Source organism: Balaenoptera acutorostrata, chromosome 10 (genome assembly GCF_949987535.1).
Source record: "Balaenoptera acutorostrata chromosome 10, mBalAcu1.1, whole genome shotgun sequence".
Classification (NCBI taxonomy): domain Eukaryota; kingdom Metazoa; phylum Chordata; class Mammalia; order Artiodactyla; family Balaenopteridae; genus Balaenoptera; species Balaenoptera acutorostrata.
In genome coordinates this window covers 49,504,313-49,529,569 of record NC_080073.1, presented here as the reverse complement: position 1 = coordinate 49,529,569, position 25,257 = coordinate 49,504,313, and the positions used below count along the sequence as shown (strand labels likewise).

Here is a 25,257-nt window from a genome sequence, read left to right as displayed (position 1 = left end):
GCGTTCTCCAATTACAGAAAAGCCCCATTGTTTAGACCACCCCTCCCACAGTTAACAATGTGTCATCATCTTGGGTCAGGATGGTTTCCCCTGGCACAACAGACAAGAAAAGTGTTTGCTAACCAGTTCTTTGTAGAGGATAGAGGGGGGATGTTTCAAGTCTTGAGGAAACTCTTTAAACGTCCCCTGATTCATTAATTCAATGATCGTTTCTTGAGCACCTACTATGTGCTGAACCCTTGACTAAGATCTAGAGGTGCGTAGCTGGTCTCTTCCGTTTAGGAGGGTCCTCACACCATACCCAGTGTGAGCCTTTAATAAGAATTCTTACGTGGTCTGTGAATCAGATTTCCTCTGACATCCTTATTAGCTGCGACTTAGCAATGCTAAATGGAAGTTATGTATAAAATCAGTGAAATTGCATATTTTTAAATCGTTCTAGAATTCACACACTCTGGTTTAAGATAATAACAGTTTGAACAAAAGCTTCCTTGAAAGGCTTGCTACTGGCAGTGTCTCCAGACAGGCAGGACTGGTATCAGGCTGGCATCTACTTGTGGTTTCTGCTCCTGGTGGCAGACAGTGGCCTTATGCTGCCCTTCTCCACAGGGGAAGCAGAGACGAGCTCCCAGGAGCTGGGGGCTTTGGCTCTAGTACTGAGTGTCCTTGTCCCTACAGCCGCCCTTTCACTCAGAGCTCTCGTTCTTTGGTTCCCTAGCGGAGGAGGTCATGGCTCGGCTGGTGAACATCCTGATCCCGTCCGTCAGGGATGCGCGGGAGTGGCTGAGGAAAACAGAGCTGCACTTGAAGGAAGAAGGTGAGGAGTCCTTCACCCCAGGGTGATGCTCTGGGTCTTGTGGTCCTTGATTCTGCTGGCTCCCAGGTCAGTCTGAAGTAGGGCCGCCTGTGACGTGAGCAGTGGCTGCTCACCATCTAGAAGCACCGCCCCCAGTGACTCAGGTCAATAGTGATAGAGTGGCTGGGTTCCCCCATCTGACTGTGAGGGCTGTTACTCAGGGCTTGTGCCAGTTTCTTTTCCAAAAACGTTTGCCACTCATGAGCTGTTATCAATGATACTCTGTCACTACTCCCATGGTGGGCAAAGTGTTGCAAAGCCATCCCTAGATAAATGTTTGCCTGTGCAAACCATTCATGTAAGTCCATGAATATGTATTGAGTGTCTAGAATGTATCAGTACTGTTCTGGGCTTGGGGATATAAAACAAATTTGTGAACAAAACACATAAAATCATTGGGGAAACTTGCATACATCTTCCTTCAGAGGGTTTAAGGCTGGTGTATAGTGAGTTGGGTTTCTTTCCTGACAGTCAGACTTATCTTGCCGAGTTCTATTTGATGTGGAAAGTCTCCCCCTCTTGGGGAGACCTTATTTCTTCTTCCTCCCAGTATCTCACCTGCCCCAGATTGCCCTTCTGTGAGTCCTCACAATCCAGATGCTGCTGGAAAATCCAGACCCCCGAGCTGGGGAAAACTGGAAAGGACTTGACACAAATGTCTGTGCCAATAAAAAATCTTTAGATTGTAGTCCCTGCTGGCACTATGATTTTTGTGATTGTTTTAAACAGGAGAACATAACTGGGATACCAACTCAAGGCTGTGGTTGATTTTAGGCTTTGTTTGACTAATTTTTCATTTAAAGGGCTTCTAAAATAAGGCCAGAGGAACTAGCCTGTAAAAGAACATTCTGGAGAAGGGTGTTTACTTTGGCTCTGGCTTTTTTTTTTTTTTTCTTTAATTTAAAACGACGATTATAGAGACATCAGGTTTTACTAGGATGTTATATGTTGCGGTAGAGTGAAAAAGATCACCACTCTGCACTTCATTTCTGTTGTTTTGCTTTTTAAACAGGTGTCGTTCAAGAAGATGATTACGAAAATGAAGTGGAAGACTTTGGTGAGCTCCGTCCCAGAAGGCGTTTTCGGAAATGTGCAAAGCAGAGAAAGTAGTAACGTCCACGCGGCTGCTGCTTCCTAAACCTTCAGGACGTTCCATCCTGACTTAGAATCCCGAGTGCTGGGGCAGATGAGGAGAAGAATATACATTAGCATAAGAAGTGGCGGGAGGGGTCTAACAATGCCTTTGCCTTTCATTCTTGTTATTTCTCTTTCTGTGGTGGCTCAGGGTCTGACTGCTCCCTCAGAGCAGGGGCCTCTTAAGTGTTTTTCAAGTTCAAGTCCAGCAGTACTGGGTCCCCCTAAAAGAGGCTCAGGCGAGAGGAGTCATAGCTGGAGGGAACCTTGGGATCCTCCCCCCGAGGCCCCCGGGTTCTCTGGCTCATCATCACCATGACACCGGTCATTAAGTAGCAGGGACATCCCTCACCTCAGAGTTGCCACGGCCCTGGCCCTGGCCCGGGAACAGTGCCCCCAGCTCCTCTCATCTCTCTTCATGCTGCTGGCCACCCCCAACCCCAGGCCACACTGGTCACCTCTGAGCCCACCTGTGGCTTAATTCCTTCTGTTATATATGTTAGCCTTTTCTCTCGGTGACAACGGTTCTGCCTGCCTTCCCCCCTTTTTTTGAGACCATCCTCAGCTGCCCATGCAAGTCGCAATTAGACTACCTCAGAATGTAGTCAAGAATTCCCCGTTGTCTTCTGGGCAGCCAGCCTCAGGACCAGCCCCCTAGAATGAAAGGCTGGGGGATGTTGCCGGGGGTTCCCAGCCTGTCTCTCCAAGGTTGTCCCAGCTCTACCTTGGCTCTGGTGCAGACATTCCAAACAGTGTTTTGTATGTAGCCCTCTACGTCTAGTTTCCTTGGGTCTTCCTGGCAAGTTAGCTGTCCTAGCTTAGCTTGACATTCCGATGAGTTTTCCCCCACTGAGCTCTCCACGGGAGCACCGGGACCTGCAGAGCTGGAGGTTGGAGACAGGTAGACAGAGGAGAAGCCAGCCTTGTGGTGCCCATCCATAAGCATTTGGCCATGAATCACTGCCCCGTGGCCAGCAGGTCTGGGAAGAAGAAGGGGCCGTGGGCCTGTTTGCAGGAGGCCGTTGCTGCCCACTGAGCCATCAGTCTGTCCCTTTCTGGAAGCTCTTCCGCCTCTCTCATGGTCACTTCCCTCCCTGTCCCCCACCCTTCAGCCCGGCCTGGTGCCAAAGGTCAGGCTCACATTGGTCCGTCGCTGTTTCATCATCACCACAGAACCAGCCTTCTCCCCATGCTGCTGCTGCTGCTTTGGCTGATCTTTGTTTTTTTCTTCATTGTCTTTCTAAATGACTCTGTTTTCCTTGAAATGTATGGTTTCTAATTTTTATTAGTTTATGGTTCTAATTTTTATTCCAGGTGTTTTTATTAACTTCACTTGCCAAGAAAAAAAAAACAATCAAATCTTGCTGTATGATCACATTTTTATAAAGTTAAATCATTTCTCTTACCTTTCTCTCCACTTGTTTATTTCTCATCTCTACTTAGAGAGTAAAGGGGTAAATCGTGGAGCAGGTTCTTTCTGGTCAGCTGGTGGACAGAAGCTTGCCGTGTCTTCTGAAACTGAGAAATCCAGGGGCCCACAGCTGCAGCTGACTGCACCATCTCTTGAGGGCCTGCCTGTGTAAATTCTTTCCCTTTGGGTGTTTCCAAGCAGGCAGGGTGTGGACTGGAAGGGGTTTTGTCCGTGCCCCACAACAAGAACATTTCCCTGGGAGACAGGAGACCTGGAATTGAATCCTGGTCCTGCCGCAAGGAGCTGTATAGCCTGGGACAAGTCAGACCCGGCCCACACTCCCTGAGGGCTAGAATGCGGCACCACCCCCGAGGGACTGGGGATCTGATGTGGCAGGTTTGGGGCACAATATTTAATAACAACACAGCATTGTGCCACTTGTGCTGGTCATTTCTCCTCACGCATCTGTCTCCTTCAGGGTTTTTGCAAGATGGGAATCTGGCATTCATGGGTTCTCCAGCCGTGACACCATCTTAATCTCAATGCCTAACCTCTCTCTCTCTCTCACACACACGCACACGCACACACACACACACACACACACTCACTCACTCACTCCTCCCTGGCCGTCTCCAGCAGGCTGACTCAGGGTCTGAGTTGCCTGCAGCGTGTTCCCAGATCGATACCATGTAGTTGCCAGAAATCCACCCCTGGGTCGTCCTTAAGTTCCTGATCCAGAGGATGGGTAAATCAACACAGCAGGTAACGTTGCTCTCCCTCTGCCACAAGTATCTTTCCTCAGCCCTGAGACTGTCTTTGTCCGATCCTGTCCCTCTAAACATGCTTCGGAGATTCTGCCTGTAGAGTGCAGGGCAGGTGGGGGCGCCAGGAGCCATCTCCCCACCCAGCAGCCCCCGTAGCAGCCGAGAGGTCGAACGTCCATGGAGGGTCTCCCTGTTGAACCTGACAGACCCACCCACCTTACCACAGCAGAGACAGCAGGCCTGCCAACAGCAGTATAGAGCTGAGTCTCACTCCCACCCGCCGCCCAGAAAAACGTGTCTCCTCGCCTGCTAAGGGGGAGGGAAAGCCATCAGCCAGGTACTGGGTGTTCTTTAGGTGGGTTGTTGTTGACAGACCTGCCACCCGGTTCTGCAGAATCCTAACTGTACTCAGAATCCTATGTTCTCTGCTTAAGACACAGCATCTCACCCTCCTCAGTGGTGATGTGACCTGAGCATCTGATAGGACCTTGCAGGCGGATGGGCTGCACTAAAAGGAGAACTGTCATCACGGGATCTTGGAAGTGAGCCATTAAGATTGAAATTTGGCTTCTTTTACTGGCCATGGGCATTCAGACACGTTATTTAAAATCTCTGAGCCCATTCAGGCATTTATAAAATGGAAATAATGGCACAAGCTTGGAGCTTGCGTGTAATTACATTATCTTCCCTCCTCCCCTGCCTCCCTTCCCTAGTGGGACCAAGAACGCAAAAAGATTCCAGGCATCTATTTCCAGGGCAGGGAGGGGTGGTCACGAAGGATGATGAGCTCTGGGGACAGAGCTGGGTCAGCTTTGTGATGCCTGGACGGAGGTGGGGACATTTCTGAGAGGGCTTTGTTCCCAGGGGCCTAACCTTTTTAGAGACTGAGACTATTTTTAGCCCAAGTTTTTGTGATTCTGCAGGACAGCTGTTTCAGGCAAGTATGTAGGCCACCCTGTGGTATTTGGAGTCATTTTAAGGTTAAGGAGTGGGATGGGGGAAGAGAATGAGAATAACTCCCAAGACGTTTCCTTTGTGGCTACTCTAGAGCGTCTGGAGGGGCCGAGCAGGTGAACATCCTTTTTTTTTTTTTTGGCCGCGCCACGCGGCATGCGGGAATCTTAGTTCCCCGACCAGGGATAGAACCCGTGTCCGCTGCAGTGGAAGCACAGAGTCTTAACCACTGGACCTCCAGGGAAGTCCCCAGATGAACATCCCTTTTTACACTTCAAGTTGAGAGTCAGTGTCTGCCCTCTTTCCATTTTTCTGCCATTCCATTTGCCAAAACCAAATCATGATGGAGAAAAGATGGACGACACCCGCCCTGATGAGGCAGTAGGAGGTGGGCTTACCCATGGCAGCGGGAACGAAACCAGGACAGGCTTCCTGGAGGCCATGCGACAGTATCTGTTAAATTTAAAAACGGATTCAACTTTGGACCCAGCATTCCTACATTTTCTTTTTTGATTGTTATCATTTTTAATTGTGGTAAAATACACACAACACGCAATTTACCGTCTTCATCATTTTTCAGTGTTAAATACATTCACCCTGTTGTGCCCACCATCACCATCCATCTCCAGAACTTTATTACTTTGCAAAACTGAAACTCTGCACCCACTGCACAACAACTGCCCACTTCCCCTCCGCCCAGCCTCTGGCACCCTCCATTCCACTGTCTGTGTCTATGATTTTGACTGCTCTAGGGACCTCAGGGAAGTGGAATCATACAGTATTTGTCCTTTTGTGACTGGCTTATTTCACTCAATGTCTTCAAGGTCCCTCCATGTTGTAGCATATTGCAGAATTTCCTTCCCTTTTAAGGCTGTATAATATTTCATTGTATGTATATTATCAGCATTTTTACTTTTAGGGATTTTTTTTTTTTTTTTTTTTGGACTGCCAGGGAATTCCCTAGGGATTTCTATTAGCGAAACATTCCTACAAGTGCCCAAATAAACGTCCACTTCTGGAGCCTCCAGGAGAGCACAAAATTGCAGACAACTCAAGTATTCAGCTGGGGTGTGGCTGAACATTGTGAATATGGGTCAGGTTTTAGAAAGATGGAAATGCGCTGGCATGGAAATGTGGTGAAGGTCAATTGCTCCCTGAAAACTCAAGCTAAAAAGGAGGCTCTGTGGTTCAATCCACTTTTGTAAAACAAAAATTTAATTCCAAATTGTTGTTGATGGTGATCTTGAGTACTCTGTAAGACGTGGGATTTTAAAAATAGTTTGGAGTCTACGTGTGGTCATAAAAAATAAAGATATTTCTGGAGATCAAAACGGAGAGGTGCAGGAGGGCAAATATTTATTGCTCAAAGAGGCAGTCAGAGAAGAACGTGCCCCCCATTGACTCAGGTGCTTACAAAGCAATATTAAGAGGTGATGATAATCCAGTAGGAAAGGATGCTCTTCAAGACACCCCTTGAGGCCTCACAGATCAACTCTGTCCTATGCTTCTCATCCAACTGATCCCCATCCAACTGGTGTGCATCTGCAGCCAGCAGTAAATAAGAGGGCACCTCAGCTTCTAAGGTTGTCCGTCAATTACACCTTGAACTTTTATCACCTGACCCTGCTACGTCCTATTCTTAGTAATCTTGATTCAAGGATACTCCCCGAGAGCATCCTTGCCCTTGAGTCTCCCAAATGATGGCATCTTCCTGCTGCCTTCCCTGGCTTCTTTCCTAAGCTCTAAGGACACACTCACCTAGCTATGGGGCTTGAGACAGAGCAAACAACAACAAGAACAGCTGTCGTTTAGTAAGTGAGTACTTTAGTGGTGGCTTATACAGGTACCACCCTAGTGAGTACTCATAGCAACCCCATGAGGGAGATGTCATGATCACACCCATCACACAGATGAGAACTGAGGCTCTAAGAGCTCCATCTAGCCCAGTCCCTCAGGACTCTCCTCTCCAGCACTAGCCCGTGGGGATCACAGGTAAGTTTGTTTGAACTGTACACAGATAAAAAGGGTAGAAGTGTTCTTGGAATAAAAACAGTTTTCTTCCATCTTCTATTCCACCAATTTCCTCCTCCCTTCAGTTTTCCTTCATGCAGATGTCATTGTGTTTCCAATTTTCTGGGGTCCTTTGACCATTCTGACTGCTGATCTTTCAGGTGCTAATTTGGCAGCTGTGGGGGGAGCATCTGTTTTTTGTCACTGCTCACAAAGTCCCTTTCCCTGGGTGAGAGCTTCAGGGCTTCTTTCCCACCATGTCTTTGGTCTCATCGGCCCAGGAGTGGGACCGCGGGGCCAATACAGGGCTCGGCCATATCCAAGGGAGGGAAAGAGCCTCTCACGTAGAATGTTCCAGACTCTACAGAGGAAGAAACACAACAGACCAGGTTGGTGACTTTTTCCGTTTTACTCAAAGCTTCTGGGTCAGAGCGAGGGGGAAACACTTTATCCCTCCCTCTGGGGCTGTGAGATGTCTGAACAGCTGGCCGAAAGGGAGAAGATGCATTGTGCCTTCCTCAAGTTTGTGTGCCTGATGCCAAACATCGGAATCCTTGGAATCAACCACGGGATGGTTGACCTTGATCATCAATTCTCTCAGCTCATCAAAACTCAGCTTTTAAGGACCCAAGTCAGGTTAGAATTTTTAGGGACACCTGAGTTTGTAATTGAGGCATTTTCTGGAAGAACTCTAATCTTCCTCCTATCAAGGGCTTTCAAATAAAATTTTGAAAGAAGAAGAAATCCTATTAGAATAAAAGTAGACTCTGGAGATGTTAGTCTGTCAGGCTGTCTGTGCCGCAGGAGGGGGAATGTGGCCTGGCCCCAAGGGCACAGCTGTGAGTAGGCAGGACACGTGTGTGTGTGTGTGTGTGTGTGTGTGTGTAGGGACCAGGACATGGAGGAAGAAGGTGCATGTGGCTGAATTTCTCATCCCTTCTGTTCCTTCTTTGTATTTAACTCAAAGGAAAAAAAATGCACAGGCTGCCCGGGGGTGTCCAGGTGGAATGAAGCCACCGCAGTTTAGTCCAAGTGAATGTCAATCCGCAAATATATCTGAGAAAGAGTCTTTGCCAAGGGACGAACACTGTCTACCCTTTTCACAGGAGATATTTTAAAAAATCAAGTAAGAGCCGGCAATCTGAAGGGTCTACACGCCCTTTTTTCACCCTGCGCTGATAGGAGTAGGTGTGTGGGGTAGGGTCATCAGAGAGGGGCAGGGGGAGTTCTGTGCAGTGTGGAGGCAGCTGCCTTTTCTACATATGGAGAGAACTAGAGCCCTTCTTGGCTAGGGCTGTCACCCCACTAATGATAACCAGGTATATTAGTCTATTTATATTGGGCTGCCGTAAGAAAGTACCACAGATTGGAGGGCTTAAACAATGGAAATGTATATTCTCACTTCTGGAGGCTCGAAGTCTGAGATCAAGGTGTTGGCAGTTTGGTCTTTCCTGAGGCCTCTCTCCGTGGCTTGTAGACGGCCGTCTTCTCCCTGTGTCCACACATGGTCCTCCCTCCGTGCGTGTCTGTGTCCAAGTTTCCTCTTCTTATAAGGACACCAATCCTACTGGATTAGGGCCCACCCTAATGACCTCATTTAACTTAATCACCTCTTTAAAGACCCTCTCTCTAAACACAGTCACATTCTGAGGTACTGGGGGTTAGGATTTTAACATACAAATCTGGGGGAGGGGGACACAACTTAGCCCATAGACCAGGTTACGGCATCAGCTTTTCTGAGCCGCTCGAGGAAGAAGGAGTTTGGTTGAACCATTAGCCTCAGTTGTCAAGTCACAGAGAGCAGAGCCTGGGATGAAAGTTCTGGCTGAGCGAAGGGGACGAAAGGCTTTAGTCATCTGGTCAACTAGGATGCTGCAGGTGCTGGAGGAGCTTGGACAACTGGCTGGCGGGGGTGCAGGAGTGGTAATAAATACTGTCCTTTGAGCTCTGCCTTCTGTCTTTTCTGATCTTACTCCCAAACGTCTCCATCACTCCTGGGGCCTCAGTTTCCTTGCTGTGCTCATCACTTCTCGATCAAGTCTTCCTGTCCCAACACCTCTTCCAAAGACCTGCTGATACCTTCTTAAAGTTCAAGGTGTAGGAGGTGCCATCTTTCTGGGAACCAAGTCTTCTGTCACAGATTATGTGTCATTTGCTTTCATTTTTTAGAGAAAGCCTTCTTTCAACCATATCTTGACTTTTTCATTACCAGTAATTTCCATTTGTACTCTTCAACTTTTGTTTTCCTAAAGACTAAGATAGTGTCTGTTCCTGCAAGGCATTTGATTGATGTTAACCTTGTTTTGCACTAGAGATCTCTAGAGGTCTGAGGCACCAAGTTCTGTAGACAGAAGGAATACAATGAACCCCACCCGTCCCTTTAAACAAAAGTTATCTTGCTGCCAAGTGCTGTGGAATTATATAATTATCAGTTTTGCTTTGTTAGATAATTGTGATTTTTAAATGCTTTCCTGAAAATAGCTTTAAAAAAATCTACATTTTTCTACCTTCTCTGAAACTTAGGGATCATTTAAGGTTGTTTTTTTTTTTTCTCCAATTTTCTTGTTGCTAAAATGCTGCAAGAAATGACATTATTAAAAATGAACCAGAACAAAGTTAGGACATTTTTTTTTTTCCATATTCTCTTCTCTGACACAGAAGAGGCTCTTTCATTTCCCTGGGTCTCCTGTTCTCCACCTACTCTCAGTGTAAGTGGGATGGTCTAAAGATTCATGGAACAATTGCAAAATTCTTGAAATTTCAGACTGGGAAAGTTCTATGCAAGTGTGAAAAACAAAGAACAGGACTACACACAGAACAATGGCTATCCAGACGCAGCCATGGCTGCCCTGCTTTCATAACGCAACAATAGCTATGCTGCAGTCGCTTTTTGTTTGTTTTTAATATGCTTATTTGAGAATTTATTCTGTTTTTAAATTTAGACAACTCATGGGAATTTGGATCACACCATTTACCAATTTTAGGTTCAAAAAAATCATCACAACTTTCAAATATTACAAAGCATGACATTAAAAACTCAAGATTAATAATAATAGTTTCAGATCACCTAAGAGAAGAGTACTTTTTTCCCCCACTAAGGTATCTATATCTGCCAGCTTGAATAGTAGGCCATGCTAACTCTCCAGCTGTTTCCCTTTCTAACTCTTTGCTTCTACTAAATCCTAATTTTAGGCACACAGGACACCAGCAGGTGTTTGATAGCTCTGTTAATTGGTTTGGATATTGGAGCAATTTCTTACTGAAGGCTGTACTCCAAGGCTGCTAGGTCGACAATTACACTGCATTGGGATCCCAGGAGGGTGAATGTTTGAGCCTGGAAGGGAACACTGCCTGCAGTCCTGTTCTGCCCTTGATTGACTTGGCCCAGGAAAGAATTTCTTCATGGTCTGGTACAGTGTTTGAATGTGACTTTTTAACAGGTTCAGTAATATATTGACTTCTTTCTCGGATGAATGAAGAAAATAAATGTTGAGGAAAAAAATCCTACTCGGTGATAGAGTCTTTTGTACCACAGTTCAACCTCCTTGTGAAATTCTGATACCTCTTTTTTTTTTTTTGGCCATACCATACAGCATGTGGGATCTTAGTTCCCCAACCAGGGATCAAACCCGAGCCCCTGACAGTGGAAGCACGGAGTCCTAACCACTGGACTGCCAGGGAATTCCCCTGCTATCTTATTTTCAATATTTGCAATTGTGAGGTTTGAGGTTAGAAGCTCAACCGTCTCTAAGCACGTCACTGACACTTGCCACTTGGAATCACAGAAGAAGTCTTTCTTTACATTATCAGTGACGTGAAAAAACCATTATTATAACCTCATCCTCCTCTCCATAATTTAATGGAAGCACATCTCTTCTTGACTGCTATCATACTTGAGTGTGTTTCATATAAATCATGCAAAACAGATTCTTGTTGCCCATTTCTTCTCACAGCATGCCGAGAGGGCAGAGGCTAAGTCGCTGTGATTTGATCATGCTCGTGATTTTCAGTGGCTTCCTTGACATGATACCCCGACCAGATGGCATGTTGATGACCACTGCCTGACCTCTGTCAGTAAAGCTGTGTATGGACTGGCCTGCAGCAGCAGGCCCTGAACTGTACAGAAATACTCTTTTTTGCTTCAGGTGTGGTTGATGCTCCATTAACCCCGACCCAACACTTGTTTTCTAGTTTACAACACAGCTGCCCAAACAATCTCTCCTCCTGCTGCATGAAAGTCATTGAGCGCTTCTCCCTTGCGTATGTGCCACGCTTGTGTCAGCAGTTAGATTACATTTTGCAGTGTTTTGTCCCAATCTGAGTTGAAGAAACTTCTATCATGCACACACACACGATACAGATTGCTCCTTCCTCTTGTATGTCCCACCGATTTAACGGGACTTCCTATGCTGTCATTTGGTAAGGATTTTTGCCAATAACCATCTCTGCTTTGTCTCTAGGCATAATTTTGTCCTGACTACTGTGGTTGATTTTACAAGATACTTACTCCTGTTTTTGCTATAAGGAGTTCAAAGTGGAGTGATGCACGAGAGCCTTAGTCTTTTTTTCAGCCATTAATTAATAATTGGTCAGTTTCACACTGGACTATGTGACTTATTCTGGGGTGAGTGGGGAAGATTTGGTTTACCTGTAACTGTGGTTCTGTCACTGTGCTTAGTTTGAGAATAACAAATGTATAGATAACTTCCTGCCAACTGTTTGACAGTTTCAAGATAGACAGTTCTTGAGCATTAGGGGTCAGTAGATTGCCGATGCAGTGATGATCAGATTTCACATATTCACTGTTGAGCCTCCTACTTGCTTACTTATTTATTTATTTAAATTTTATTTTATTTTTTGGCTGCACTACCTGGTTTGCAGGGTCTTAGTTCCCCAACCAGGGATTGAACCCGGGCCCTCAGCAGTGAAAGCGCCAAGTCCTAACCACTGGACTGCCAGGGAATTCCCATCCGACTTGCTTTTTTAAAACAAACAACCTTTCTGACTGTGTGAAACCACATACCAGTCACTTGTTCCAGCACAGATTCACATTTGCTATTTCTACTGGAATCTTCACTATTTACATATAAAACACTATTTAGAGTTACAATGTGTATAATACTTTTTTTTTTTTTTTTTACCACTTTGAGGATTCTCTGAAAGGCTTTATACAGCTATGAAGATTCAGTGGAAAGAAATAATATAATCATCCCTTAAGTAACCAGAGCTGCTGTTGGAAATTAAAGATGCTCTGTCAAGATTGCAAAATGAACTTCCAATATCTTCAGCATTAGACAAAAAAAAATTGCCCAAGACTACATTGAAGAAATAATGACACCCAAGTTAGAGACTAGGGAATAGTGACTATGTACGTCATCACTGTCTCGTGGGTACCATGCCAACAGGACACCAGAATTAAGTCTGGTATGGTGGTTAATAGAAATTCAAAGGTAATCTAGATTTTTAGAAACTAAATTGGTTTGAGAAATTGCTTTAATTCATGAGCCAGGTAACTTCTCTGATATGATGTCAACAGTCTATATATTATGCTTATACTTCAGGGTTACAATCTAATTAGTCAACACTACATCTTTTAGGAAGATATAATCATGGAACTATCTTTCATAAGGATATGGTTACTCTTAATTTTTTAAATTAAATTATGGATTGAGGGGATTCTGACCTGGGGGAGGTCACATCAATCTTACTTGAAATGTATCCCTGGTCAGTTCCTCTTCATTGTTTTTCGTGATCTTTGTGTCCTTGGGGTCTGACATAATAACTGAACGAAGCAGTTACCCCCAAAGTGCTCAGTGATTATTCACTGAGTGAATAAATGAATACATTGATCAGGCAGCAAGGTATGGTGGAAGGAGCATGTGCGTTGGAATCAGACAGACCCGGATTCCAATTCTGCCTCTGCATCTTATTATGCTATTGTGTGACCTTGGGTGAGTTTCTTAAGCTCTCTGATTCTCGGCTTTCTCAAGTGTTTAAAAACAGGAGACAGCCTCAGAAGAATGGCAAAAATGACCCTATCTCACAGAGTTCTGGGTTTTAAAAGAGGGGTCCCTCTGTGGAAGCTCCTGTTAGATGGTTCAGAAATGTTCATCTCTCTTCCCATACTGGGCTTCTCCACTTGGTAGAGATTTTAAGAATATTCAGAGAAGGAGCTAAATCTACCAAGTGGGTTGGACACCAAAAGGGTTAGATTAAAGCAAAATGACTGTCGCAAACCTGAGAATGAGAAACTTTAATTTTTTTCCAAAAAAGTTCTCATCATTATTCAACACATAAAGAAGCAAAATTTGGTGGCTTGCACTTCTCCATTTCATCCAAAGACAGAACACAGAATGTGCTGACACAACAGCCGGGGTCTGCAAACTTTTTCTGTAAAGGACCAGATAATAAATAGTTTTGGCTTTGTGGGTCATATGGTCTCTGCCACAACTATTCAAAAGCAGCATAGACAATATGTAAATGAATAGGCATGGTTGTATTCCAATAAATCTTTATTTACAGAGGTTGGCACCAAGCCAGATTTGGCTGCACTGTCTGTATAGTTTGCAGACCCCTGTCCCACAGCAGCAACTTTCAGCTAAATATAAGAATCAAGAAAGGTCTGTCTACTTTGTTTCTGTTTAGCTTTGAGGACAGCACTCATATCCGAGGTGAGCTTCTATCCTTTATATGATACTAAGACGAACAGGAAGAATTTATTTGAGGCCAACTGAATCACTAATATATTTATTTAAAATTTTTATGTAAGAGAATTTGAGCCCTAACTGAGGAATTTCTTTATAACATTCTCAGTTTCAGTGTGGCCCATACATAGGCATGAACCATACATCACATTTTGCAAACATGCTTGTGTATATGTACAGCTTTAACTTTGTGTGCCTACATGTTTTATTCTGGAATCTTAGGACTGGATATCATTTACTTATTATCTCTTCTTTTTTTGGAGGGCAAGTTTGGTAATTCAAGAGAGATTACACATATTTTTGTACTACAGTCTATCTTTTTCAGACTTAAGCCTAATTTTTCTAGCTTTTGTGCCTAATTATAGGCAGTGTTCTGAGAATGTCATGTCCTATGATACTTGAAATCTTGCCCTGAATCTGCTACTATACTGTAAGGGCTGGAGAATATTTCGGACTTGCCTTTTATTACCATTCCACATTTGAAGATCATGTAGTAGTTTTGCAAATGAGTTTGTTTTTATTGCTATAATACAGAAACAATTATCTGCATCTTGCTTTTTACCGCACCGAGTGCCATATTCTTGGGCATCGGGAGGGCCCAGATGGTAAGTTTAGCAGACATCGGAAATAAACTGATTCGTTTAAAAGCAGAAGCTTGTATCCAGGAAAAGTGGTATCGTATCTTTGATATATTCCTGAAATCATGTGTACACACAGCTGACACACAGTTATCCGAACCAGAGCGAGAAGAGTGATTGTATGCATCAATGTCCCCCACAGGAAATCCTTCATTTTATCTTAGGCAAGAGTTTCGACTTCTTCCTTGATTTTTGGTTTTTTGGCCATGCCACTCGGCTTGCGGGATCTTAGTTCCCTGATCAGGGTTCAAACCTGGGCCCCAGCAGCTGAAAGCAGTGAAAGCGCTGAGTCCTAACCACTGGACCGCCAGGGAATTCCCTGACTTCCTTGTTGAAAGAAGTCTACTGGAGTGAGCGGACTTGGGTCAAATGGGATGAGTCTGCTGAAGCCAACCGAGGCATGCTGACTGACATCAAGGTCGATAGGAATCACCGGCTGAATGGAATGTGCCGCTGACTGGGTCACTTTGTCAGTACTAGAGGGAAACCAGATTGACCACGATGCAGCCATTTCAAACACCCTGCTTTCTTATCTTCCTGCTGGTAGGGAGGGCAGAATAGTTAGGGCTTGAATCGTGCATTGGCAGTTGACTTAGGGTGAGGAGAGGATGACTGAGTAAGGGCTGCACAGGGGCAGATGGAGCAGTGGATGGAAACAGATGCTGCCCGAGACAAAGCAAGGAATTTGCACTATAGCTGGAGCCCAGAGCATCCCTGGGGGACTGGCAGGAGGTGAGGGTTGAGAGGTAGACAGTGAAACTGAGTCCCCCTAAAACGGAGTTCCCCTGCTAAGTTTCTATCCAAAGCTTTATTCCCTTTCTTCTCCCGCCCCTGTACCCCTCAGGATGGAGGAGTATTAAAGAAAAGGTGGGGGAGGGTAACACTGAGCAGGTCCCTGTGGGCCCTTTCCAGATACAAAAGTCCCCTGGGTCTCCTGTTTCTTGTTTGTAGAAAAAGGCTTTAGTCTCCTAGGCTTTTCCTGAGTTCCAAAGCGGACCCAAGCAGTTACTAATTAGGGACGTGAGGGAATGCAGAAACAAAGGAAAAGCAGTCAAGCAAGAAAAGTAAGGATAGCTTAAACAATAGTTCAGTGATAAAACAGAGCCGGAGTTCCTCCTCAAGGAATATACATAACAATCTGACGCATATCTGGTTTTTTTTTTAACTTAACAACGATTTATTCACAGGAATACATGTAAGTAGAGAAAAATAACAGAAAAGCTAAACAAATGAAATGAAGAGGATCCAAACCAACTTTCACTCTATAGCTTTTTACTTGCACCCTGTGTGCATATATCTAGGGCACAGAGGGCCACCAACATGTGCCAGTACAGTGTAGGAAACCTGCATTACATCCATTAACTTAAACATATCTTTAAGATCATGCTTTGAACAAAAAAAGAAAGCTTAGAAGGCAATGTGTTGAGTGGGAATAAACATTGAAATATAGCAATCATGTCTTCAACTTCTACAGTTGTCTTTATGTGCCAACTAACATTTATGCAGCCTCTTACAGATCCTTTACCATGTAATTTAAGTTTTAGAAGTTTTGATAAAATCACTAGTAGTATATAGCCATGCAGAAAGCACATCACACTGACAGCACAGAGGCAAAGATTTTGCACAGGTATATCAGCTTTCCACACTGTGCAGGTTACACACAATACAATATCAATCTTATTCCTAACAGATCCTAAAAAGATATTTCAAGAAGGCTTAGCTGTAAACTACAGTACTTTATATCTATATTCTTAATACAAATAAAATCCACAAATCTTAAAAAGGAATTTTAAATGCAGGGCTATATTGAATTGGTAAACTGCAACACAAACTGGCGCAACAGAGGTAACTGAATACCAATCTCACTCTATGTGATGCAAGCATGCTACTTTCCCACTAATTTAAGGTACTTTCAATCACTATGAGCCAGAATGCATGCCTGAACCTTAAACTGCACTTTAAAAATGACGTCTTGGCCGAGAAATTAAATCTAATGAAGTACAACCATCAAATTATATCCACTACATTAATGTCTTAATGCAAAGTCAAGATGTCAATCTTTAGTTTGTTATGTCCAACCCCATTTATTCCTCCCTCCCTGCCCATCCCACAGAGATAAAAGGAGTGACTCATTTGGCATTTCACAGGGTGCTTCATTGTTTAAATTTGTTTTGTTTTTTTCCCAACTTTTTGGGGTACCTTAAATTGTAACTTCCAAGAACCTGCTTCTACTATGGGTAGGCAAGCTGATTTTAACTCTTATTAGCTTTCATTTGTGTAGTTCTTCATCAGTATGCAAAAACAAATCCCCATCATCTGGGAAATTTTATAAAAACCTTTAAATTAAAAAAAAAACTTTACTGTTTTCTAATCCCCATTCTTAGGTTTCCTTTATTGTGCTACAGAATTTTTCCTCTTTCTCATCCCTATGCATCATTTCTTGTTCTTGTTTTGGTACAATTCCCCATAATATTCCAGAATGTATTGTTTTGTGAGTAGATTGAATAACCTTTTCTCTTTTTTTTTTGCCTCTTCACATCTAGTGCAGAGTTGTAATTGGAGATAGATTTCCACCCACAAAGGCTCCAGATGTTAAAACATTTCCCAACAGTGACTTAATACAGTGATGGCAACACCTCCCTCCAGCCCCTCCCAGTAGGGCTGGGATTGTACTGTATTCCCTACCGGTTTACCCTCCCTCCCTGTAAAGGGTAACATCTTCCCTGGGTGCAGAGGCTCCCTTATAGTCTCCAAGACTGAAGGACCCCTAATTATGGGACTGCAGCATAAGTGTATGAGATTAAACACCATAAAAAGCTGCAAGACACTCTTTTAAGGGAAGTGGAAACTGGTCAGAGAAACGCCTCCAATTTTCATCCCCAACGTGATTTTTAAATCCATGAAGGATCTTACAGAACGTGTCTTGCAGATCATCTTTTGGATGATGCAAGAGCATCACAAAAAAATATAAAATCTTGGATTACTCCACTGGAATTCACACTGATCATGGTACAAATCCCACAAAATGCTGAATCCTTTTCCTCATTGTCCCTTATGTTTCTCAGAGAGGTGCACCAGGGTCTTATAAACTGCTGTAGCATGGGGGCCACATCTTGAGGACAAACATAACCAAGACGACCAACTGTTATTGCTGTATTCTCTAACAATGTCTTTGGCGTGTTGGGTCTGGTGCAAAACTGGTGCAACACCATAGGAATATAAGGCTGCATCTCTATACCCATTTGAATGGAGATTTCTCCAATTGCCCATGTGGCATTATTACAGACTGAAATGAACTCTGGATTTAGGTAGGTTCCCAATATTGGCATGAAATCAGCTATACAAGGCTTAACATGCTGAAAGCAAGCTTTTGTCAGGTCACCTAACAGGGTGAAGGAACTCTGTCTAACATCTGGCATTTTATCCTGCATGCACTGATACATTAGTGTTAGAGTGTTACTTCGGGCTACTAGCTGTTCAATGTTGCCTCCAAGTCCTTCAGCCAGGCCACTGAGTAAATCAAGAGCCACTATTAAAAAAACTTTATCTGGAGCCTCATACTGATCTCGTTGAGCATTGTTCAGCATTGCTTGTGCAAGAGTCTTCTGTACTAGGTTTACACAACGCTGATACACAGGTTCACAGTATGGATGGAAGCCAGACTGCAGGGCTGTGGCAACTGAAGATAGGCACTCAAGTAAAGGGAAGAGATCTTTATCTTCATCCTTTAACATGTTCCATTTCTGGATCAGTGGAGGCATTAGCATCTGAATATATTCAGGTTTGTTTAAGTGATGTCCTACTGAATCTGCTAATGTTCCTATGGCATCATAAAAAATGAGCAGGTTTTTATGCTGGTATTTACTAAATGCAAAGACCAAGGTATCAAGTATATAAGCAAGGTAAGGAACAGGTTCTGTACAAGCCTCCTCTTCCAGGGTAGCAAAGGCACTGCAGGCAGCTTCTTGTACTCTCTTGTTGCTATCCAGGATACGCTTTAGCAGTTCTGTCATTAATGGCTTCAGGTACGTGTCAGGGGGCTGGCTGACTACCCCGTGTGCGTAGCGGCTAAGAGTCCAGCACGTTATGGAATGCACAAGAGCCTTTTTATCAGAGAGGCACTGAATAAGGGGAGGAATGAGCTCAGGTCGGTATGGAATCATGCCCAGCATGCAATCTCCAGCAATTGTTCCTAAAACCAAAATGCCTGATTCTTTAACAACCCATTCATGACGACAAAGTAATTCTTTCAAAAGGGGCAAAATATGTGGCAAAAGCTCATCACGATACACATTTGCAAGAACATCTAGGGCAGCCGCAGAACATTTTCTTAGATTCCAGTCAGAAATTGTATCATCATCATCATCAACTTCATCGTCATCATCATCTTCCTCTTCAATTCCATCTTCGTCATGCTGCTGAGCCACTGTCCTTGATCGATGAAAACGTGGCCTTGTATCCTGTTCACTCTGAGGAATTGTTTCATCTTCTTCAACAACACCCTTAAGTAGGATAATATCTATATCTGAGTACTTCATGCCATTCACTAACACAGGAATCAACTTAGGAAGATGCCTTATGAGTACATCTTTGCATATTGGTTGCTTAGCCAAAGTAAGCCAGAATTCGCAGGTTTCTAAAGCCACATTTTCACCTTGATCTTGGGGCCTCTGTAGCATGTACTCAACTATATTATGTATGTGAGGAGGCAGGCGATCCATTCGAACTTCAAGCAACATCACAAGTGCCTGGCACACATTTTTCTGTACCTCTGGTTCTTCATCACCAGCCAATGCAAAGAGATTCTCAATAAAGGAATCAATGTGCAACATCAGAGCTTGAGTTCTACTGATGATAAACTGATTGACACATGCAACAGCATGAGACCTTATTTTTGGACTACTGTGCTTGAAGAACTGTAAAAATTTAGGAATCATGCTGTTGAGAGGACGATCTAAAACATCACTATCTAAAAATCTCAGCAGAATCTTCACAAATCTTCTGAAGGGCACCAAATGCTCCCTCACAAGTGTTGTAATCTTCATAATCCAACAGGCTGCAGAGTTTTGGTAAGAGGTCAGGCCAATTCTGCAGTTCTCCTTGGAGGCTATAGTTGTAATCAAAATGCCTACAGTAGCTCTAATCAGAGGAGAGGAGTCACCAATAATGTTTAAACATTCACTCTTAATAAAGTCTGTTACACCATTTGGGAAATACTGAAAGTGTGCTTTCACTTTATTCTTCAATATGAGACCACTCAATGATCTTGTGGGTTCATCTTCAGATTTTAATTTTGTAAGAACAAGAATCAGGTAGTTGTTAAAGTCTGGATATTGACTGAGTTGTTCCAGTTTCTAGAATGGTTCTCTGGATGGTGGTGTCAGGGGGTTGGGACTCCTTCAGCAGCTGCAGGATCTGCTGAAGCCCTTGCTCATCAGGTTTCCACTCATATTCCATCTTGGTTTGCTGCCTGGGGTGCCCTGAAGGAAGTCTGGGTCAGTGAAACCCAGGGGAACTGATCCTAGCAGCTGGGCTGCCAATGTCTGCTGCTGCTGCTGCCGCGGCAGCCGAGCACAAGGAATCAACGCATATCTTTAAATTGTTCTGCAGAAACTGAGACCAACTACCCAGATAGAGGATGGTGACTATATGCTGACCTCAAGCAAGTAGACCCCAGACGGGTTGGAACCAGAAGGTTGATGATTAAGATTCCTGAAACATCACCCTGTTACCTTACCACCAACTAATCAGAAGAAAGTCCACGAGCTGCAACCCTCATCCCAAATGTTGCCTTTGAAAACCTGTCCCTAAAAGCCATGGAGGTGTTCAGGTCTTTTGATCATGAGCTGCCCATTCTCCTTGTGTGGTGTCCTGCAATAAACACTGTGCTTTCCTTCATCACAATCTGGTGTCAGTAGATTGTCTTTGCTGCGTGGCAGGTGAGCGGACCCTAGTTTGGTTCGGTAACAAAGGGAGGCTAGAAAATCTATTCTTTATTCTAGGTTGCAGTGTGGTCAGCTTAAAATTGGGGTCTGTTACTAGGTCAGAAAGGGAGAATAGGAGTAGGTAACTAGCATTTTCTTCCAGTGTTCAAGAAGATGTATCATGTTTAGGGACTTCCCTGGCAGTCCAGTGGTTAAGACTCCATGCTTCCACTGCAGGGGGCATGGTTTCGATCCCTGGTCAGGGAACTAAGAATCCACACACCGCATGGTGTGGCCAAAAAAAAAAAAAAAAAGATGTATCATGTTTATCCTCACTGCTGGGAGGTAATCGGATAACTTGAGCTAAGTTGTTCCTTGTATGTTTAATGTGTATATATAATGAACATATAAATGATTATCTAGCCAGTAATTAAACATTGCTGAACTGCTGGTTTTACAAGAAAGAAAATACAAGTCATCTGAATTCTCCTCCATGAGAGTTAAACCTTTCCCTAAAACTCAGTTTTTAAAACTTCTGTTTACTCCTAAATCATAGGGCCAGGAAGAGTAGCTGCAATGGCTTCTAAAAAGGAAATATTTAAGTAGCTGAGGGGCACTTACCTCCAAGAGAAATTTCCAAATAGTTTCTTCCTTCAGGCTTTTGGTCAAATGTCACCTTGTCAGTGAGGCCTTTCCTGTCTGCCCAACTTAAAATAACAACAGTCCCCACTCCCTATTCCCTTCTCCTTCCTTTGTTTTCTCCACACCATTTATCACCCTACTTGCTATTTCATTACCTGCCTCCCGTAACTAGAGGGGAGCAACTGGGAGGCAGGTCCTTTGTCATTTTGTTCACTGTTAGTGAACTGGATTGCTGAAAATGGTCCTTGATGATCACTTTGGGTTGTCTGGCCATCAAACCAGCTGGAAGCAGAAGTTCCTTTGCGCACAATGGCTTCCAGAGGTTGTTGCAGCCATTTTGTGACCCTGAGGCAACAGTCTTGAGTCTGAGGAGAAAAGGCAACATGTTGAAGGGGGCCATGTGGAAGCCTGGAAAGAGATTTATACCTAAGGTTACCCCTGAGATGCTGAACCAGCGCGGAATAGCCTTCTCCTAGACTTCTTGTTATGTGTGAGGAAGAGAAAGACAGACCCTGACATACGGGAGCAGATCTGGCCTCAGTCTTGGTGTTCTGCGGAACGTGAACAACTTCACAGAACACCAGCATCAGACAAGGCCACTCTGTGACCTGATGGATCAAGGCAACATCAAGATCATTGCTGTAATCATGTCAGTGGCCATGTGGAGATGTGGGTGTTGGGGAGAAACAAATTTTCCTCTACCTTCTAGGATTTTCTGGCTGGTCTCAGAATTGACATGAGACAGACTAACAGGAGAAAAATCAAGCTAAGTTGAATAACATGTATACATGAGAGAGCCCCAGAAAAACGTGAGTAACTTTCCAAATGGCTGAAGCCCTCACCTTAAACACCATCCTCAACTAAAGACAAAAGAGGATCTTGAGGGTGTAGAGGTTACCATGAAAAGCACAGTAAACAAGGGGAAGGTTGTGATGCAGATTTGTCATTGCTTTCTCCATTGATTAGAATTTCTAGGGAATTCCCTGATGGTCCAGTGGTTAGGACTCCGTGCTTTCACTGTCGAGGTCTGGGGTTCAACTAAGATCCCACAAGCCTCGCCGCAGAGTGGACCAAAGGAAAAAAAAAAAAAAGTCTTTAAATACCTTTCCTTAGTTCTTGCACATGAACTCTCATTTATTCCTTCTATAGAACCATTTCTTCATGATATATTAATATAACTGTGTGCTCAAATAATTTTGGAAAATAATACTTGCTCTATATCAGGGCCTTTTAAAAATGTTGAGAAATAACAATATATGTTTCATATAATAATGAAAAAAGAAAAACTCAGAAATGAGGTGACAATACTCAGGAAAGACTTAGAAATGAAAGAAAAAAAAAGAATTTTGAGAAATTTGGTCCTTCTCCTCTTCCAGGTACAGTGAAGGAGACACCTAATAAATGGAGATTTCCTTTACAAATGTAAATGTTTCTTACCCAGGGGTAACTCCTACTTGGTTTTCAGAGTTTTTCCCATGTCTGCTGTTTCTCAGAAACAGCTTAAAATAATATCCCAAAGAGACATAGTTTGGGGTGGCAAATTCTGCTCCCCTACATGGGCATGGTCTTCCCTGCATTAATCATCTCTCCCAGGAGGGGCCTGGGAGCCAGTTTTTGAGGAGAAGGGATTGTGACTGCAGACATGGGAGATCTGAAAGTGGGAGGATTAGACCTGTGGTGGGCTTGGAAGGGGTAAACAACGCAAGGGGCATTGAGCAGCTTTTAGATAGTACCAGGAAGACGTGAGGCTGGAGGGAGGTCTGCAGGCTGTATCTTTGAGGTCACGGGTGTGGACGGAGTGTGAGCAGTTCTCTGAATCTGTGGGGCAAGCAGGATATAGGATGGCTGCAGGGTCAATGTGTGAGCGTAGCGGGGATGGGGTAGGAGGAAGGGATCAGTGAGGGAAGCCTGGTCTCTGAACGACCAGGAGGGGCGAGGACTGCCGGGGTCCTGGGGACGCCTTTGGTCTGCCACCCACAGAGAACGTGGGCGAGGCTCAGTTTCAAAGCCCGACCGCGCCTGGCTCTAGGGCACGCCCTGCGAGCGGAGAGAGGCGGGCTGCGGAGGGGTCCCCGAGGGCCACCTCGGGCGCTCCCTGGAGAAGACTGGGAGTGCGGGAGCAAGTTCATAGCGGGCCCCGCCCACCTGCAGGGCCCGGCTCGGCGCGCGGAGCGGGGAGGGGCGGGGCGGGTGTGGGTGCGTGGAGAGAGGCTGGGCGGCGCGCGGTTGCTAAGCCGGCGCCCCCAGAGACGTTCCCCGTGGCTGTTGCCCGGCGCTGCGCGGCGCGGGGCGGGCGGCGGGAGGGAACGAGGAGAGAGGGCGGAGCGGGTTCCTCGCCGCTCGCGCCGCGCCCGCCCCGCCGTCGAGCCGCGGTCCCGCGCCTCCAAGCCCCGCGCCTAGCTCCCGGGCCTCCGAGCCATGCCTGCCGCCGCGCCGGCCCCGCGCCCGCCACCGCCCCCCGCACGACCCGCCCCCAGCTGCCCCGCTCGACCCGCCCCGGGTAAGTGCCATGCGCTCTGGCGCCCACCAGGTCGGGGCCGCCGCCGGGGTAGGGGGAGCCCTTCTGTCTCCCCAACTCGAGGCCCCGCTCCGTGCGCTGTGGGGCCTCAGTGCCGGTCCCGCGGGGGTGCCCGGAGCAAGCGCGGTGCGTGTGTGTGTGTGTGTGTGTGTGGCCACACCAGCCGAAACTCGCCTGCTCGGGGTCGGGGTTAACGCTGTCCCGATGTGGGTTCCTGTCCCTCGCTGTCCAGAGGGGCCGGCCTGGGAAACGCGGGGGCATCCTGGGAGGTGCGGTGGGGCTGTCGGAGAGGGAAGGCGCCCACGAGGGAGCCGGGCTTTACTGAGCATCTCGACATGTCAGGTGCTTTACCTAGAGCTGACCTCATTTCATCCATCCTCTCCACAGACCTGTAAGGAAGGTGGATTTATCCCCATTTGTCAGATGAGAAAACAGAGGTTCCCAAGGTCACATGGCTTAATAGCGACCAAGCTGGGATTTGAACCCAGGTTTCCACAGCTCTTGTGACCCAGCTAAAGGAAAGGAAATTCTCCTTAGAACTAGATAAAGAAACACACAGAAGAACTAAAGACTATAGGGGAAAAGGCTAGAGGCAGAGAAAATGAGTTCGTGAAATATCCCATCAATAATTTCAAATATAGGACCGCCTTTATACTGCCTTGGGTGTCTGGCTCTGGGGGCGAGGTGTTGTGAGGTGGGGAGAAGACTGTGCAGGGCTGGGCAGAGGCATCTGGAGACACCTTTTCGGGGTATCCGCCTGCTGGGAGTGGGGGGTGAGGAGAAGTTGTGGAGAGAACTCCGCTGTTATTCATCTCCAACATTAGTTCTCCCTCTGTCTTACCCCCTTCCCTGTGGATTCCATCTCCTTTCATTTACTTGCTGTGTTGTCCAAGATGACAGCTGTCAACTTGAAGCTGGGTCCTTCCTTCCTGATTGTCTTGGCATTAGGTGGTCCTGGGCCTTTATGGTTGTGTTAGGAGCTGTGAAATTAGTCCACGTCACCGCTTACAGAGGTGATCTGTTGGCGAGTGTTGAGCTGACAATCACAATCACAATGAATGGGGCATCTAGAGTAGTAGCCAAGCATTGTGCTTATCCTTAAGCGGCAAGGTAGCAAGAAACAGGGGCCCCAGGAAGAAAGAAAAAAAGGAAAAGGATGTTGGGTTTGCCTGGCAGCCCAACTTCATAAAAGCATTTCAGTTTAATATTCGGATTGCTTTGGGTGGTGCCAGAAAATGCTTCCCTGGAAAAAGAACAGAGAGGCAGAAAATGATATCTGAAAGATGCTCTGTAACTCATTCCATGAAGGTCTGAACGGTCTTTGAGCCAGGTACATTTATGGTGAGCTCAAAGAAACGTGAGAACCCCGTGAGGCCGCAGAATAGCTGAGATGGAGTCAGCGTTATCATGGTCAGGCTTTGGGCAAAACTTGGAGAAAGGAATGCTGGACCCTGGACTGTCACAGGTACTTCAGTGTGACACAGTGTCCCCTCAGAGCCCTTTGTGCACACTGGTACCCTGGGTGCTTTCACTCCCAGCCGCCAGCCCCTCCCCTTCATTGGAAGATGACCCTCTTTGTTGGGGCTGCTGGAGTCTGCTTGGTCTGAAGGAGCTGAGAGCAAGGCGGGCCTGGGAGTTGCCATCTCCCCTGGGGGCAGCCCCTAACCAATGCCTGATGGGTGCCAGAGTGTATATTGTCCCA

The 25,257-nt window shown here is 45.4% G+C and overlaps 2 protein-coding genes across 5 annotated transcripts in view; one reads left to right on the top strand and one right to left on the bottom strand.

The window, feature by feature from the left end:
• TRANK1 (tetratricopeptide repeat and ankyrin repeat containing 1) overlaps positions 1-3,395 on the top strand; it is a 93,815-nt gene extending 90,420 nt beyond the window's left edge. For all 4 annotated transcript variants that reach the window (XM_057554886.1, XM_007191482.3, XM_007191481.2 and 1 more), the window contains 2 exons: positions 719-817; positions 1,869-3,395. In XM_057554886.1, coding sequence (XP_057410869.1) covers positions 719-817; positions 1,869-1,966 — 197 coding nt within the window. In that variant the 3' untranslated portion in view covers positions 1,967-3,395. The remainder of the gene's footprint in view (positions 1-718; positions 818-1,868) is intronic.
• Positions 3,396-17,177: 13,782 nt separating this feature from the next.
• On the bottom strand, positions 17,178-19,934 carry LOC103015165 (transportin-1-like). The gene is given in 5 exon segments (XM_057555092.1): positions 17,178-17,413; positions 17,415-19,444; positions 19,446-19,573; positions 19,576-19,826; positions 19,828-19,934. Coding segments are annotated over 5 exon segments (2,652 nt in total). The 5' UTR covers positions 19,929-19,934; the 3' UTR covers positions 17,178-17,271.
• Positions 19,935-25,257: the final 5,323 nt, after the last annotated feature.